This window comes from Typopeltis vanoorti, chromosome 4 (genome assembly GCF_054136105.1).
Source record: "Typopeltis vanoorti isolate ZY-2024b chromosome 4, IOZ_Tvanoo_1.0, whole genome shotgun sequence".
Taxonomy (NCBI): domain Eukaryota; kingdom Metazoa; phylum Arthropoda; class Arachnida; order Uropygi; family Thelyphonidae; genus Typopeltis; species Typopeltis vanoorti.
The window spans coordinates 86,740,482-86,756,253 of NC_143552.1; the positions used below are offsets into that span (position 1 = coordinate 86,740,482).

Genomic DNA, 15,772 nt, shown 5'->3' on the forward strand with positions numbered 1-15,772 from the left:
GATGCGTGGAGTGAGATGAGTTTGAGGGAAGATTGGATTTATATAAGAGGGTCAGCCTACACCTGAATGCGTTTGGTGTCAGGAGTCTAGAAAAATTAATAACTGATATGAGACCTAACACAGAGAGTCAGGGAAACTAAATTATAATGGGAGGAATGGTCAGAATGCAAGTGTAAGAGCGACAATGTTATATAACTGTTTTTAATGAAAGGAATGGGCTTTGTAATGGAAATGTTGACAAGGAGAGAACTATTTCGACTTGGCATTTGTCCAATTCAAGCCCATCAAATGTGTGCAAAGATGTCTACATGTATAAGGTACTAGTGAAGAATAGAGATCTGCAAGTTTTCCAAGGGTATCATGCAGACTGCAGAAAAGAGTATACAAAAGAACATGCATGTAGATTATTATGTCTGTACATGAATGCTAGGAGTATCAGAAAGAAAGGGATAGAGTTTGTTGTCTTAGTCAATATGTTGCAACCTCAGATTGTAGTTATTAGTGAGACCTGGCTATCAGAATCAGACCTACTAACTGGTATCGAGTGTCAAGGGTATAGTATTTTTAGGCAGAATAGAGAGGATAGGAGAGGAGGGGACATGCTGCTAATGATATCGGATGAATTGAATCGAGTTAGAATTGAGACCTATGATTGTAGTACTACTACTAACAATATTTCATTTGGCAGTGAGTTTGAAGCCATCTGGTGTGAGGTGAGATCTAACAAGATCAATTACATAGTGGGATGTTGTTACAGACCTGGTGGATCGGTTGCTAGTGATGAAGAAATGCATCACCAAATAGAAAAGATGAGCATGAAAAGAGTAATCATAATGGGAGACTTTAATTAACCAAATATCGATTGGGTAGTAGTAGAATCTTGTGAGAAGAATCAAAATGCATTTATTGAGCTGTAGCAGGACAACTTCCTCAATCAACATGTGATAGAAGGAATTTGAGGGCAAAGAGTGTTAGATTTGATTATAGTGTCAGAGGGCATTTCAACTAAAGACAACTATTCTGCCTCTCGTTGGTGACAGTGATCATGCAGTACTCACTTGGGAAGTGACTAAGTTTATGAATGTTCCATTCAGAAAAAGTTACATGCTGAACTACAAAGCGGAAAATTATGACCAACTGAGGAGTATACCAAGTTCACTGGAATGGGATTGGTTGCTGGATGGAAAGAATATTGACAGTGCATGGGAAGCATTTAAACAATACTTAAATGATGCAATATCAGAATGTGTCCCTAGAGTTCGAAGAATAAATATAGTAGGAGTGAAATGGATGCGTAATCTTATTAAGCAAGAGTTTTATAAGAAAAGGACGGTGTGTGGAAAGCATACCGTGCACATAAGGATGATGTTCATTATGAACGTTATAAGCAGTAGGCTATAATAGTCACAACTGTTGTACGGAAAGCTGTCTGAGTATGAAAAGAAACTGACTCTGCATGCTAAAGACAACCCACAAGAATTCTATCGATATGCTGCAAGTAAAAGAAAGAATGAATATGAAAGAATAGCTCTTCTCAATCCTTATGGCATGAGGGTTACAGATGCAGAAAAGGTTGTTCAGTTAATGAGTTCCCATTATGTTAAAAGCTATCAATCTCTTCACTAGATAAAGGAACGCAGGTGTATGAGGATGAGGTTTTAGAGCTGTTGCACAAATTGAATAAGAATTCAGCAATAGAGACTGGTGGGATATCAGCATGTCCGCTAAAAGAGTGTTCAGCTGAACTGGCCATTCCTTTGACCAGGCTATTTAATATGAGTCTCAGAACAGGGAAGATTCTGCAGGAATGGAAGGAATGTATGGTAATTCCATTGCACAATGGTGGTACAAAGATCGATGTATCCAACTATCGACGAATTAGTATCTGAGGTGTGGTGGTGGCGAAGATTTTGGAAAAACTGGTTAGGGCTCACATTCAGAAATTGGTTAACAGTGAATCTCTACTTTGCAATGAACAACATGGGTTTACTAAGGGAAGGTCATGTTTTAGCAACTTGCTCACATTCTATAACAATATTACCATTAAACTAGACAAGGAGAATGGATACACTAGGATACTTTTGGATTTTGCTAAGGCTTTTGATAGAATACAGCATGGTAGACTGTTGCATAAATTGGAGGAAATGGGTTTGGGTTATAGAATATTAGCATAGATAAGAGGATGACTGACTGACAGATATCAAAAAGTGGTATACAGGGGATGTGAGTCTGCAAGATTTAAGGTAACAAGTGGTGTACTTCGAAGATCAGTGCTTGGTCCACTGTTATTCAATCTGTACATTAATGATATTGGAAAAGATTTGACAAGTGACACACACACACACACACACACACACACACACACACACACACACACACACACACACACACACACACACACACACACACACACACACACACACAGCTATTTGCTGATGATGATGTAAAGATAGGTAGGGTAATCAGGAATGCTGTTGATAAGCAGGTACTTGCAGAATGATTTGAATAGGCTGGAATTGTGGGCATGGGAAAATGGGTGTCAGTTTAATGTCAGTAAATGTAAAGTCATTCACTTTGGCATGATTGTAATATATTGGTGGGATTAGGCTAGTAGAAACTAATGAGGTTAGGGATTTTGGAGTGCTAATAGATAGGAAATTGAAGTTCAGGAGCCATGTGGCAGAGATTGCAAATACAACTCAAATGATAATTGAAGTGCTGAAACGAATGTTCACATGTAAAGATAAGGATGTCATTTTGACTCTTTAGAAGGCCTTGATAAGACCTCACTTGGACTATTGTGCGCAGGTCTGGTCTCCCGGATTCCGTTGTGATTCTGATATATTGGAGAGGAAGTACAAAGGAGAGTGTTAAAAATGATATCAGGATTGTGGAATACTGATTATGAAGACAGATTAAGAATTTCTAGACTGCAGACACTAGCAAACAGGGGAAAGAGGGGTGATATGATTGAGACTTACAAACTTCTGAAAGGATCATACAGGATTTCATTCGATGGAATTTTTCAATTTATGGAGGGTGGGGAAAGGACGAGAGAGTATCCTTGGAAGATGAGAATGAAGGCCGCTAAGAAGGGGGGGTGAGCGCTAGATTTTTCTCTCATGGGGTGGTGCATGATTGGAATGGAATGACACTGAATGTTGTGAGTACAAGTAGCATGAATGAATTCAAGAATAAGTATGATAACTGGTGTGTGTAGTATGTGGCCTTCCTCGATGAGTCTCTGATTCCCTTGAGGTGTCTGTTTTAATAATAATAATAATATAAGCTAGTTAACAAACATCATTTTTATAAAATAGTTTTTTATAAAATAAGTTATAAATAATGTTCAACACCTAAACTTGTCTATTAGGTTGAGATAAGGGTTTCCTTTGAACTGGAAATGTTCACATACCTTTTTTAAAGAATCTGAAGAATCGATGAGTCTTTGGACTCCTTGGAGGTGTCACGTAATAATAATAATAACCTTGGCTTCTAATCCAATGTCCTCTTCACCTTCATGTGGCATACCCTCATTAATAGATATCTATCTGGATACTGGATAAATAAGGATGAACTGTTAACCTGGATTTATCTGACCAGGGCATTGTCCAGTTATTTAGGAAGGAGGGAGAACAGTGAAAAGTCAGTTACTAGAATAAACTCAGCATCAAAAAAAAAAAAAAAAAAACAGTATAAGAAGTATCAGTGCAAAAGTGAAAGTAGTAGAATCAGAGCAGTATCAAGTACCTCTTCAACATAGTTCATATCACCAAAGCAGGGAGGACAAAAACAGATGAGATTCCTCTAAATAACAAATGTAAGATGTTACATTCAGGTAGTACATTAGATCAAGGTAAAGGAAGAGTAAGGAGTATCTATAATTATTGAGTACTAAACATGAGGATAATCTTCTTGAGTGGTGGAAAGTGTACAGTGTAATTAGAGGAATTTGTTAGAATTTGACAGTGAGTCTTATTTTTGTCTGTGGTTCCAGAGAAGATTGTACTAGGGGAAGAAGTGGAAGAATTTTTAAGGCCATTAGAGAAGGCAGCTGACATAACAAAAAAGGAAAGTTACTCCTTATTGGAGATCTAAACAGAGTAAGAAATTAATACTAGATATCTAAAAGTGTTTTAAGGAAGTTTTGGAGCAAAGCTAATCATAAAGGTAAGCACTTGATGGATATCTGTTCAGAACATGATGGACAAGTCATTACTATGTTCCAACATAGTAATGTTATGCACAAATTCATATGAGGAGAATCATCATCCAATAGTCCACTAAAAGCTGCAGAATAGATATTAGGAAATGTTTCTTACAGAAATCTTCCACTCAGTCCTTAATCGACTTTTCTTTCAGCTCTGTAAGTGAAGTACCAGTCCAACTTTTTATATTGTCTGTCCACTTTATTCTAGGCCTGCTCTTTTTCAAGTTTTTGGAATAAGTCCTTAAAGTACTTGCCTTGGCAAACCATTTGATCTTCTCATATGGCCAAGCCACATACGTTTCCTTTTAATCTTAGTTATGACATTATCTCTTGGACCAGCAAAAGAACTGATTCTTTGTCTTACTTTAAAATTTGTGATGTGATCAGTGTATGGTATCTTTAGGAGTCGTTTATAGCGCCTCATTTCAAGCGCCAACCACCTCTTTTCTTTTAGGTTGGTCCAAGTTTCACTTCTTATAGAAGTACTGAATTAACTAGTATGTCAATAAGGTGTAATCTGTTGGTAATTATCAGCTTATTATCTTTCCATGGTGGTTTTAGTTTTTTGGAGTGCTATTGTTGTTTTTGCAATTTTTGTTCTAATATCCTGTCTTGTTCTGCCATCTTTATTAAAGATATTGTCTAGGTATTTAAACTGATCAGTTTCTTATATGGGTGCATCCTCAAGAAGGATTTTTTTAGTTTCTGTTATAGCACTTCTTTCTTGGTGAGAAGCACAAATATTTGTCATTGTTTTTGAATTTGGGATACTTATGGTTAAGCCATATTTTCTATTTTCTTCCTCCTATCATCACTAAAGTATCACAGTTCCTCAGACCTTCATTTACAACATATTCGAGGAAGCAATTAAATGACATTGGTGATAACTTGCACCCCTGTCTCACTCCATGTTCCATTGGAAAAATGAGTGCTATAATTCTCCATGATTGCAACTATCATTTCAGAAGATGAGTATAGGGATTCACTCAGTCATATTATTTTGTTGTCTGTTCCATAATGTTGCAGAATTTTCCAAAGGGCATCATGCCATGAGAATCAAAGGCTTTCTCTGGGTCAATAAAATTATGGTATATTTGTTTATTATGTTCTGTATATTTTTCTCCAGTGATATGGAGTGTATATAAATGGCCAATTGTACTCCTTGTTTTTCTAAATCCAGCCTGGAAGTCCGAAAAATTGAATTCCATTTTTGCTTCAATACGTGAGAGAAAGATGAAAATATTTTGCTTGGGTTGCTGATGAGGCCAATTGTCCTAAAATTATTGCACTTTTTTCTTTTCTTTTTTTTTGTCTTTTTTTTTTTTTTTTGGATGGGAGTAAGGATAACTGTGCCATTTTTTTGCCCAGATCTCAGTGTACCATACCTGCTGTCAAATTTTGTGTAGTGCACTAATAATAGGTTCTTCCCCTTCTTAAAGTAGTTCTGTTGGAATATTGTCAATTTTTCCTGCTAATTTTTCCAATTTTGATCTTAAGATGGCTCTTTCTACTTCTTCTCTAAGCATAGGATAATCATTGTTGTCTGTTATCATAGAGACAATTCCCTCTAAATTTTGTTGGTCATTCCACATGAATAGTTTACTTTAATAATCATACCATGTTTTTCAGTATTTTTTCATGATCAGTAATATTTGTTCCTTCCTCATCCTCAATTATTCAGCTCTTACTAACAAAAGGCATTGTTAATTTCTTAAAAATTTGGTATGTTGTTGTATGGTTATTCTTATGAAGATTATTCTCAATTTCTTTATATTCTTTGGATAACCATTTATTTTTTGCAAACTTTACTTCCCTTTTAATCTGCCCAGATAATTCATACTGTTCATTGTTGTTCTCAGTGTGCCAAATGGTAGTAATCTTTTCTGCTGATCACAAAGCTATAATATTTCTTGTCATTGAACTGTCCTTGAAAAACTGTTGATAAGAGGTATCACTATCAAGAGAGTTAGCAGAAGCAAGATTCATATTAAATAATTCTTTAGTGATATTTGATTTGAGTTGTGTAATATTAAATTTTTGCCTTCTTATTTTTCTCTTGGGTCTAAATCCAAATTTCAACACGAATGGTGCTATGACTAAATTATGATCACTGCCTCTTTAGCCCAGTCAGTATAGATGAAGCCCTTTTGTCAGAAAGACCTGGGTACAATTCCTGTCCATGATATGAAGAACCTTTATCTGGTCTCTTTCAACTAAATGTGAGTTATAGTCCGACCACATAAGCAAGAGCTGTCGTTGGAAGACTGCCAAGAAGAGTCAATTCATGTTGAAGGGGGGAAAAGAAATAAGTCAATATATGATTTGGTCACTAACACGCAAAATCACGTGCTTTTTACGTAAAATTTTCCAACTGTTATACAAGCAAAATAGTTACCACTTTAAAAACTACAATGATCATAAAAGAGAAGTTAATTTTCCGACCTGTAATAATAAACACTCATCCCACAATACGGATTGATTACCCTATTATTGGAATGGATTTGCCTTCTTTTGACATGCGCAGAAATGTCAAAAGGTCTCGTATCTGTGGGCATACTATAACCAGTCTCATACAGAGGTAGAGGGGTTTTTTTTTCACCTGGAAACCCAGATTTTTCATCCCTCAGAACAGGCAAAACTGGCCCTGTGAACACATATGGATCTACAGTCATAAAATATTTACTCCCTCATTAGGAGGGCTCAACCTTTCCTAAGGGATGAGGGAGGAAGGGGGATAAACTCCATACGAAATAAATAAATAAATAAACTTCCAATGTCAACACCTGGGAAAGATCTAGTTCTTGCTGAGTTTATATAGGTGTTATATTTGCTTTTGATGAGTATTTAATCAATTAGATTCCATGCTCTTCACCTGGGGAGATCTTGGTCCATTTTCATGACCTTTTATGTGGGGAAAATGTGTTAGTTATGGCGAGATCATTCTGCAAAGCAAATTCTATCGGTTTCATCCCCCCGAAGACTCATCACAGGAGACCCAGAAACATCATTCACAATATAATATACCTCTCATATCTCCCACAACATAACCAAATTCACCATGTGAGTAAGAAACTAACCATTATTAATACAGTGCCTATCATACCCCTCCTTAAACTGATTTAATGATGAAGAACTGACAACCACCTCAATCAATCCATTCCATTCATTCACCACCCTTGTAGGAAAAAAATCTAGATCTCGCATTCTTGCTAACTGAAACTTTACTTAACTTCTAATGATGACATCTGGTTCAGTCACCACCTGCCACATTTTCAAAAAGTTCCCTTATCTCCATTCTATAAAATCCTTTTAGCAGCTTGAATGTTTCTGTCATGTCATCTCTCTTCCTTTTATCTGCCAATTTTTGTAACCAACAAATCTTCAAACTATCCTCATTTGGAACATTTCACAGGCCTGAACCATCATGGTTACTTGCTTCTGAATCCTCTCAACCACCTTAATATCCTCAAGAAACCCAGGCAACCAAATCTGAGCACAATAGTCCAACTGTGAATGTATCAGAGTCTTATGAGGAATAATGACTTTTTGGTCCCTACTGGTCAGCATATTTTTGAGCATCCAAGTGATCTTCTGAACTGTTTTGCAAATTTTTGCAATATTACTTCTAAACTTCAGTTCCCTATCAACTATAACTCCCAGATCCCTAGCCTCATCCATTTCCAGTAATAGAATCCCATGAATAGAATACACAGACTGCAACTTTTTCAATCCATAGTGAATAACTTTACATTTTGCCATATTAAAAGAAAAAAACCATTATCCTTTGACCACAATTCAAATCATTCTTCAGGATCGCTATATTGTCTTTATGTACTGTAGCTCTTCCCAACTTAGCATCATCAGTAAACAACTGAATATGAGACTTTGTAAATTGTCTCCAGTATCATTAATATACATATTAAACAACAATGGACAGAGTCTTATGGAACACCACTGGTCACTTTTTTGACCTTTGACTCCATTCCACTCTGCCATACATCATTTCTGATGCCTGTCTGACAGCCACCTCTTATCCATCTCACCAATCCTGTATCCATTCCCATTTGTTTTAGCTTATTTCACAGCTATTCACATTTATAGGTAACATTAGCTGGCATATTGTTAAATCCAGAATGAGCCTGCATGATTAAAAATCAAGCATAAATCATGATTAGCTTGCATGTTTTCTAATCATGGCCAAATTTGTTATAACACTGAATAGCTACTAGCAAATGTTTGGTAAGAAAATCACCAATAAAAAAACAAAGATGAAAAATGGTCACCTATTTACTGAATAGGAAACATGTAGCTATATACTGAATAGGAAACCTATAGAACAGGTAAAACATTTCAACTATTTAAGCATAATTTTAGTGAAGATTGGAAATTAAGCATGGAAATAGACAAATAGAATAAGCAAAGCTGGTATAGTGTGTAGTCAATTGAATAAATATATATATGGAATAATAGATAAAGAAATTAATCAAAACACTTAAGTTGATATATAGAAAGAGTTTCAGTCTAATTTTACCTTATGAATCTGAGAGCTGAGTTAAAAATAAAAGGGCATTCATCAAAGACTGGCGATCACAGATACTACTACTAACTAACTTTTATACTACTAACCTTTCTCCAAACAAAAGTTTGGAGAAAGGTTAGTAGTGAACAGATGACTTCAATGGTCATATTAAAAATGAAGATGTTAGGAAGGAATTTAACATTGTTAGCATTCAGGAATGTATGAGCAGACCTAATCTGAGGTTACATGGTCACTTAAACAGAATAGAGAAGGAAAGGAATGGTTGGCATAACAAGTGTTTGATGCTAGGATGCCAGGAAAATGTCCCTGAGGAAGACCAAGATGTAAGGTGTATTGATGCAGTAAAAAATGCTTTAGAAGTTCGAAATATAAGATCTGACAATATTGAAGTGCTTATTTATAACAGACTAATTTGGAGGAAAATTTTCCAGAAGTTAGTAAGAATGTAAACTTTTCATCTAGTACTATTAAAGTATCTGCTAGCTATTTGCTAGCTAGTTTTCAGAGTTTGTTTTCAAGAAAATCTATCTTAATCTTTAATCCTATTCTTGTGTTTTGTTTTTTGGAAATCACTATGAGTAAAAAGTGGAATAAGTAATTATGAAACTTTCTGCAAAAATGCATTTTAAAATCTATTCATATGCCAGTAATATTATTTAACACATAATATATGTGAAATGTTTGCATTATAGGATTTTGAATTTTCTTTGTTAAATGAAATCAAAGAAAGTATATGATAGTTTTACAAAAATAACAGTGACTGTGGTTTTTTTAAAATTAAATCAATTTTTTTTTTATTTTCAATGACTGCAGGAGGGGGATAACAATGAAAATTCTACCTTCAGTTTATCATTTGCCACCAGTGTATAAATTCATTGCAAGTTCAGTGAGTTATCTGATAATTAGAACACACACACACACACACACACACACATGGAATTTTTCTTTCAATGAGGTTTGCACCCCTTCACTTTTCTCGAGTAATATTTAATTTAACTTAAAAATATTGCCAGTAGTAGAAAATAAAAGTGATCATATCAGTTCATAATAATAGTATACAAGTGCTTCTTCTGTGCACTATATTCTTTTGTTTTGTATATAGATAATGTAGGATGAAATAACAGATAAGATAAATTTGAAATATCACTATACATCATATATACTTAGTATAATTTTTTCAATAACATTTTCACACCTGTAATAGAAAACTAAATAGAATTTATTGCTTCTGTATATTTTTCTCAATATGTCGTGAACTTCATACAGAAAGAAAACAGAAGAATTAGTAACAACATTTAAATTCTGAATACAGAACGAGTCATACAGCATGCATTTAATATCACGCATTTTGGTCCCAGCTGTATAGTAGGAGGAAACTATTAGAGTTCAGAGACATGGATGTAGATGTATAATTATTTAATTAATTAAAAATTATAAACAATTGGCAACAATCACTTCCCATAACTTAGAGATAGGCATACATTCTGCCTGATTAAGATGGTGGCATATGGCTTCACATGGTTCGAAAAATAGACAGCGAAGCCCTACGCCACCATCACCACGTTATTGGTAAGTTATAATTGTAACTGTGTGTTTATGTATATATTTATTTAGCATAATATAATAAGCTTCACTTTAAAGCACATTACAGATGAAATAGCTGATTTGAAAAGCACCATCAAAGCATTGCAACTGCAGCTGAAAAGACAGAAATGGTACTACCAGCAAGAACTTGCTGAACTGAGTCATAATACGAGTGAGTGGCTATTTTTTTTTTTTTTTAAATATTAACCTGTAGATAAATTAAATTTTTTTTGTTAATGTACTAATATAACATAGTGACATTATAGTTGTCATTTAATGATGAAGTACCTCCACATAAAAATCAGCTTATCCTCATTCTTCTTAAGCAGTTTCTCCAACTTGGAAGTTAGTAATCATGGAATGCCAGAGTGTCTGTATCTCTGACCTCTCATAATTTAATATTGGGACTAGTATTGTAATTGGGTTCCACAAGAATCAGTTACATTGTTTACAACTAAGGAGAGACAGTATTGTGTGTGTATATATATATATATATATATGTAATTATATGCTTCAACTCGGTTGTTGTGATACATTTTTAAAAATAGATTTAATGACTAAAAAACCGAGATTACTTATAAAGATTTAATAAGATTAATACAACTAGTTTTGGCTTATAATAGCCTTCATCAGGTATTCTTAAAGGAAGAGAATAGTAATAAACATTGAAGTATCTAAAAACTTGAAAATACAGGTAAAATATCGCCACACATAATTGATACATAAAAAACGTTGTATTTTTTCAAGTTGTTCTAACAGACGTGCCATTGTTTATTGCAAGTATGTGTGCAGACTCACATGAACGCCAATATTGAATAACTGCAGCATGGCTATCTGGGATGTTATAACTCAAATTGTTGTTTAAGTGGACAGGATTCAGAAGGATTTCCCTTGATTCTATAATTTTTCTCTCAAACTCATCATCAGAGCGAAAAATATTTTCTGATCTATCCCAGCAAATGGAGTGGCTTTGTTGATCATCATTAGGATTATTTGAAAAAAGAACATGACTGGATAACGCAGTTGCATGTGATCTTTTGTAAGAGATGTCTCTTTTATGCTCTTCTATACGTTGCTCAACAGATTTGTTAGTTTGTCCGAAATAAGGGATATTGCAATCGCACCATAATTTATATACACCTGGATATTTTAGGTTGTGATGAGGAGGCTTTGGATGACTGATTAGAGAACGGGTTTTTGGAAGGGTGGTGAAGAACGTCTTGATGTTATATTTTTTAAGGACTTTTGCTAATTTGTTAGAGATTGTGCTAATATATGGGATGGAGATGCTGCCTTTAAAATTACTAGTTCCTGTGGTGCACTGTCTAGGAGGATCCAGAAGAAATTTCTTAATCGTTTTTTCAGAGTAACCATTTTGTTTAAAGATAAGTGACAGTTGATTTATTTCTTTTTGTAGTTCATCTTGTTCATTCAAGAGAGAGCGTGCTCTGTGTTTTAAGGTAGATATAGTTCCAAGTTTTTGTGGTGGAAAATGATGAGAAAGATTATGCAGATATCTATTGGTATGAGTAGGTTTTCTGTATATAGAGATTTTTAATCTTTCAGAGCAACGTGTAAGCATGACATCCAGGAAAGGCAAGGAGTTATTATTTTCTAGATCAGCAGTAAATTTTATATTAGGATGTTGGATGTTAAGATGATTAAGAAAAGCTATGAGAGATGTGTGCCCGTGATTCCAAACAATGAAAATATCATCAACATATATATTAATATGTTGATACTTCCTTAATATTTTCCTTTCAAAGATTCTCAATCCATCTATATTTTTTTGTGTTAATGGCCACGTTTCACATCCATATGTTGTTACAGGTCTTATAATTGTTTTATAAAGTTTTAATTTAGAATTACAATTAAAAATCTTATTACTCATTAACGTTTTATAAATATAATAACCCTTATTTCCAGCGATGATTCTACTATTAATTTCTTCGGATATATTATTGTTTGTTGTTATTGATGAACCTAAATATTTAAAACTATCTACAACTTCAAAACTGTATTCACCTATATTATATCTTGTAATGTTTTTATTTATTGTCTTTCCACATTGCATATATTTAGTTTTCTGTTCGTTAATTTGTAATCCAACTTTAGCGTTTCTATTAAGTTCAAATTTCTCTTCTAAATCTTTTCTCTGTGACTTATTATTGTTATATCATTTGCATATGCACATATTTGTATTAATTTATTATTAATAAATTCTCTCATATTTAACTTCCTTATTACTGCTTGAAGTACCAAATTAAATTAACTTGCTGAAAGTACATCTCCTTGTCTTAATCTATAATTTATTTCAAAGGGTTCTGTTAATTCCCCTTGTATTTTAACTACTGCTTTGGATCCTTCTAATGTAATTTTAATGAATCTAATTAGTTTTCTTGGTATTCCCAGTGTGTTCAGGCTATGTATCAGTTCTTAGTTATATTAATGAAGTTATATTAATTAGGTAAAATATCCTAAATGGAAAGGAACAGTGAAAAAATGACACAGCATAAAATAACAGTGATTCGATTTAAAAAAAAACATGGTGATTCAGTAATTAAATTTGCACTTGATGAAAGAGAAAATTTTAAAGAACTTCAAAAAATGAAATATATTCAAAAGAAATAGAACACAAAGAAGTAAATAATCTGTGAATTATTCGTAAACTTCTGAACATCTGTATTTTTTGAAGTTTGTAGAGAAATAAATACTGTTTATGAATTATTCATTAAAAATCTTTTACTACATTTGTAAATATATCAATGAATAATAATGATAATGAAAATAATAATAATGATAATGATGTTGATGATAATAATAATAAGGTGAGTCAATTAATATCTTAGAAAAAATAAGTCATTTGATAATTAAATTTGCACTTGATGAAGGAGTCACTATATCAAGCTTCCTGGGAGCTAAAGCAAAGGATGTAACAAAGGCAGTAGTAAAACAGAAAAGAAAAGTAAGAGAGAGATGGTAGTGCCTGTTGGAACTAATGACTTAAGAAGTGACAAATATAGTATGAGAGAGGATATGAAAGACTTAATGAAAGAAGCAAGAAAGAAAGATGAGAAAGTGAAAAATAGTTAGTTTGCTACAGAGATATGATAGTAATGAGTTAAGAAAGAAGACATGACTGCAAATGATTCAAATGTGCTGGCTGCAGAGAAAAAAAAAACAGGTGTAAGTTTTTGGATGTGTAGAGTAAGTTTGATGATAGAAAAGATTTTTATAGGGGGGATGGCTTGCACTTGAATGGATTTTGCATCAGGTGCCTAGAGAAATCATTTATTGAAATGATTCCTAATGCAGAGAGGAATCATTCAGGGAAACTAGATTATCTTGAGAGGAATGCTGAGGATTGTTGAATATATAAGTTCAGCTAGGATGTGTAGATGTAATAGTGATAGGAATGTCAATGAGCATGGTTATGAATCTGCTGAATAGATGGACTACACATTGGGTATGGACATTTTTAAGTTTGGGGGGGGGGTAGAAAAAAGAGAAAGTTGCCTAATTGAGCCAAGCAGACTAGATTTAAGTATAAGAAAAAGTGAGAAAGCAAATTATTATGTCTATACACAAATGTCTGGAGCATCAGAAACAAAGTGGTTGAGTTTGTTGCTTTTTTGAATACGTTATGGCCTAAACTTGGCATTAGTGAAACCTGCCTCTAGGAGTCAGATGTTGTAACTGGAATTAAGCAGAAGATATGGTATTTTTAGGAATGACAGAAGAGATAAAAGAGAGAGGGGGGGTACTACTAATGATATCAGATGACTTGAGTCCACTTGGGGATAGAAACATTAAAACAACAGTAGTAATAATTTCCCATGTAACACTGAAGTGGAAGCTAACAGAATGAAATATATGCTGTGATGTTTCTATTGACTTTGTGGTTCATTTGCTGGGATGAAGAAATACATCACCAAATTACCCAGATGATTATTAAATGAACAATTATTATGGGTAACTTAAATTATCTGAATATTGATTGGATATTAGAGAAAACTCATGATAAGAATGAAGGAGAATTTATTCAGCTATTCTGTCACAAGTTTCTCAAGCAACATGTGAAAGTAGCAACTCTGACAAAGAGTGTTAGATTTGATCATAGAATCAGAAGGTGTCTTATTTAAGGATGTGACAGTGATCATGCAGTACTGACCTGGGAAGTGGTCATCTATATGAATGTTCCAATCAGGACAGGTTATATGCTGAACTACAAATCACATCTGAATGTGTCTATAGAATTCAAAGAACAAATAGAATGGGAGTAAATGGATGTGTAATCTCATTAAACAAGCGATCCATGAGAAGAACGCGATGTGGAAGGAATATCGTGAGAATAAGAGTGAGAGGAATTATGAAATATATAAAGCTCAGGCCAGAAAAGTTACAAGTATTGTACAGAAAGTTTAGTTGGAGAATGAAAAGAAATTGGCTGCACAGGCTAAAGGCAATCCAAAAGAATTTTGTCATTATACTGCAAGTAAAAGAAAGAATGACAGTGGAAGAATAACTTTATGCAGATGGGATCCTAGTATTAGAAGCAGATGAGGTAGTTCAAATAATGTGCTCACTTCAACTAAGATCTATCAACTTTGTGTATGTGACATAGTGCAATTACACAGTGCTACCACTACATTGAATGAAGAGATGCATGAAAAGGTGGAGAAGTGCATGAAAAGAAGGTTCTAGAGCTGTTGCATAACCTGGATAAGAATTTAGCATTTGGGACAGATGGGATATTAGCAAGTGTGCTAAAGGAATGTTCAGCCAAACTGGCTATCCCCTTGGCATGTTTGTATAATTTGAGTCTTAGCTCAGGAGAGATCCCACAGGAATGGAAAGAATGGATGGTGATACAAAAACTGATTTGTCTAACTATCTATCAGTATCTCTGGAGTAATTGTAAAGATTTTAGAGGAATAACTAATAACTCACATACAGAAATAGGTGGAGAAACAAAATATACTTTGTAAGGAACAGTATGGATTTATTGAAAAGAGGTCTCATATTTTATAGTAATGTTACAGCTAAGTTAGATAAAGAGAGTAGATATGCTGTCATACTTTTGGACTTTGTTGAGGTATTTGATATCATGAAAGGCTTTGCATAAACTGTAGACTATGGGATTGGATTATTAACTATAGGCTTGGATAAGTGGGTGACCAATGGACAGGTATCACAAATTGGTCTACAGTAGGTGTGAATCTGCCAGATTTAAGGTGACCAGTGGTGTACTGCAGGGATCAGTCATTGTTTAATCTATGCAATATTTTGTTATGAAATAATTATAAAAAAAATCGGAGACTATATAATAGGTAGATTACTGTATAATGAAAACAGGATAATTATTAAAATGGCAAAATCAGTTATTATTAAAGTAAAGACTTATCTTGAAAGCATATATATTTGTCACCAATTATATT

The 15,772-nt window shown here is 33.9% G+C and overlaps 1 protein-coding gene across 1 annotated transcript in view; it reads left to right on the plus strand.

Annotated features, from left to right (window-relative positions):
- The window catches only part of LOC150107476 (uncharacterized), a 574,892-nt gene that overhangs the window by 377,288 nt on the left and 181,832 nt on the right, over positions 1 to 15,772 (plus strand). Inside the window, exon 17 of the mRNA XM_090392109.1 lies at positions 10,392 to 10,506. Coding sequence (XP_090248235.1) covers positions 10,392 to 10,506 — 115 coding nt within the window. The remainder of the gene's footprint in view (positions 1 to 10,391; positions 10,507 to 15,772) is intronic.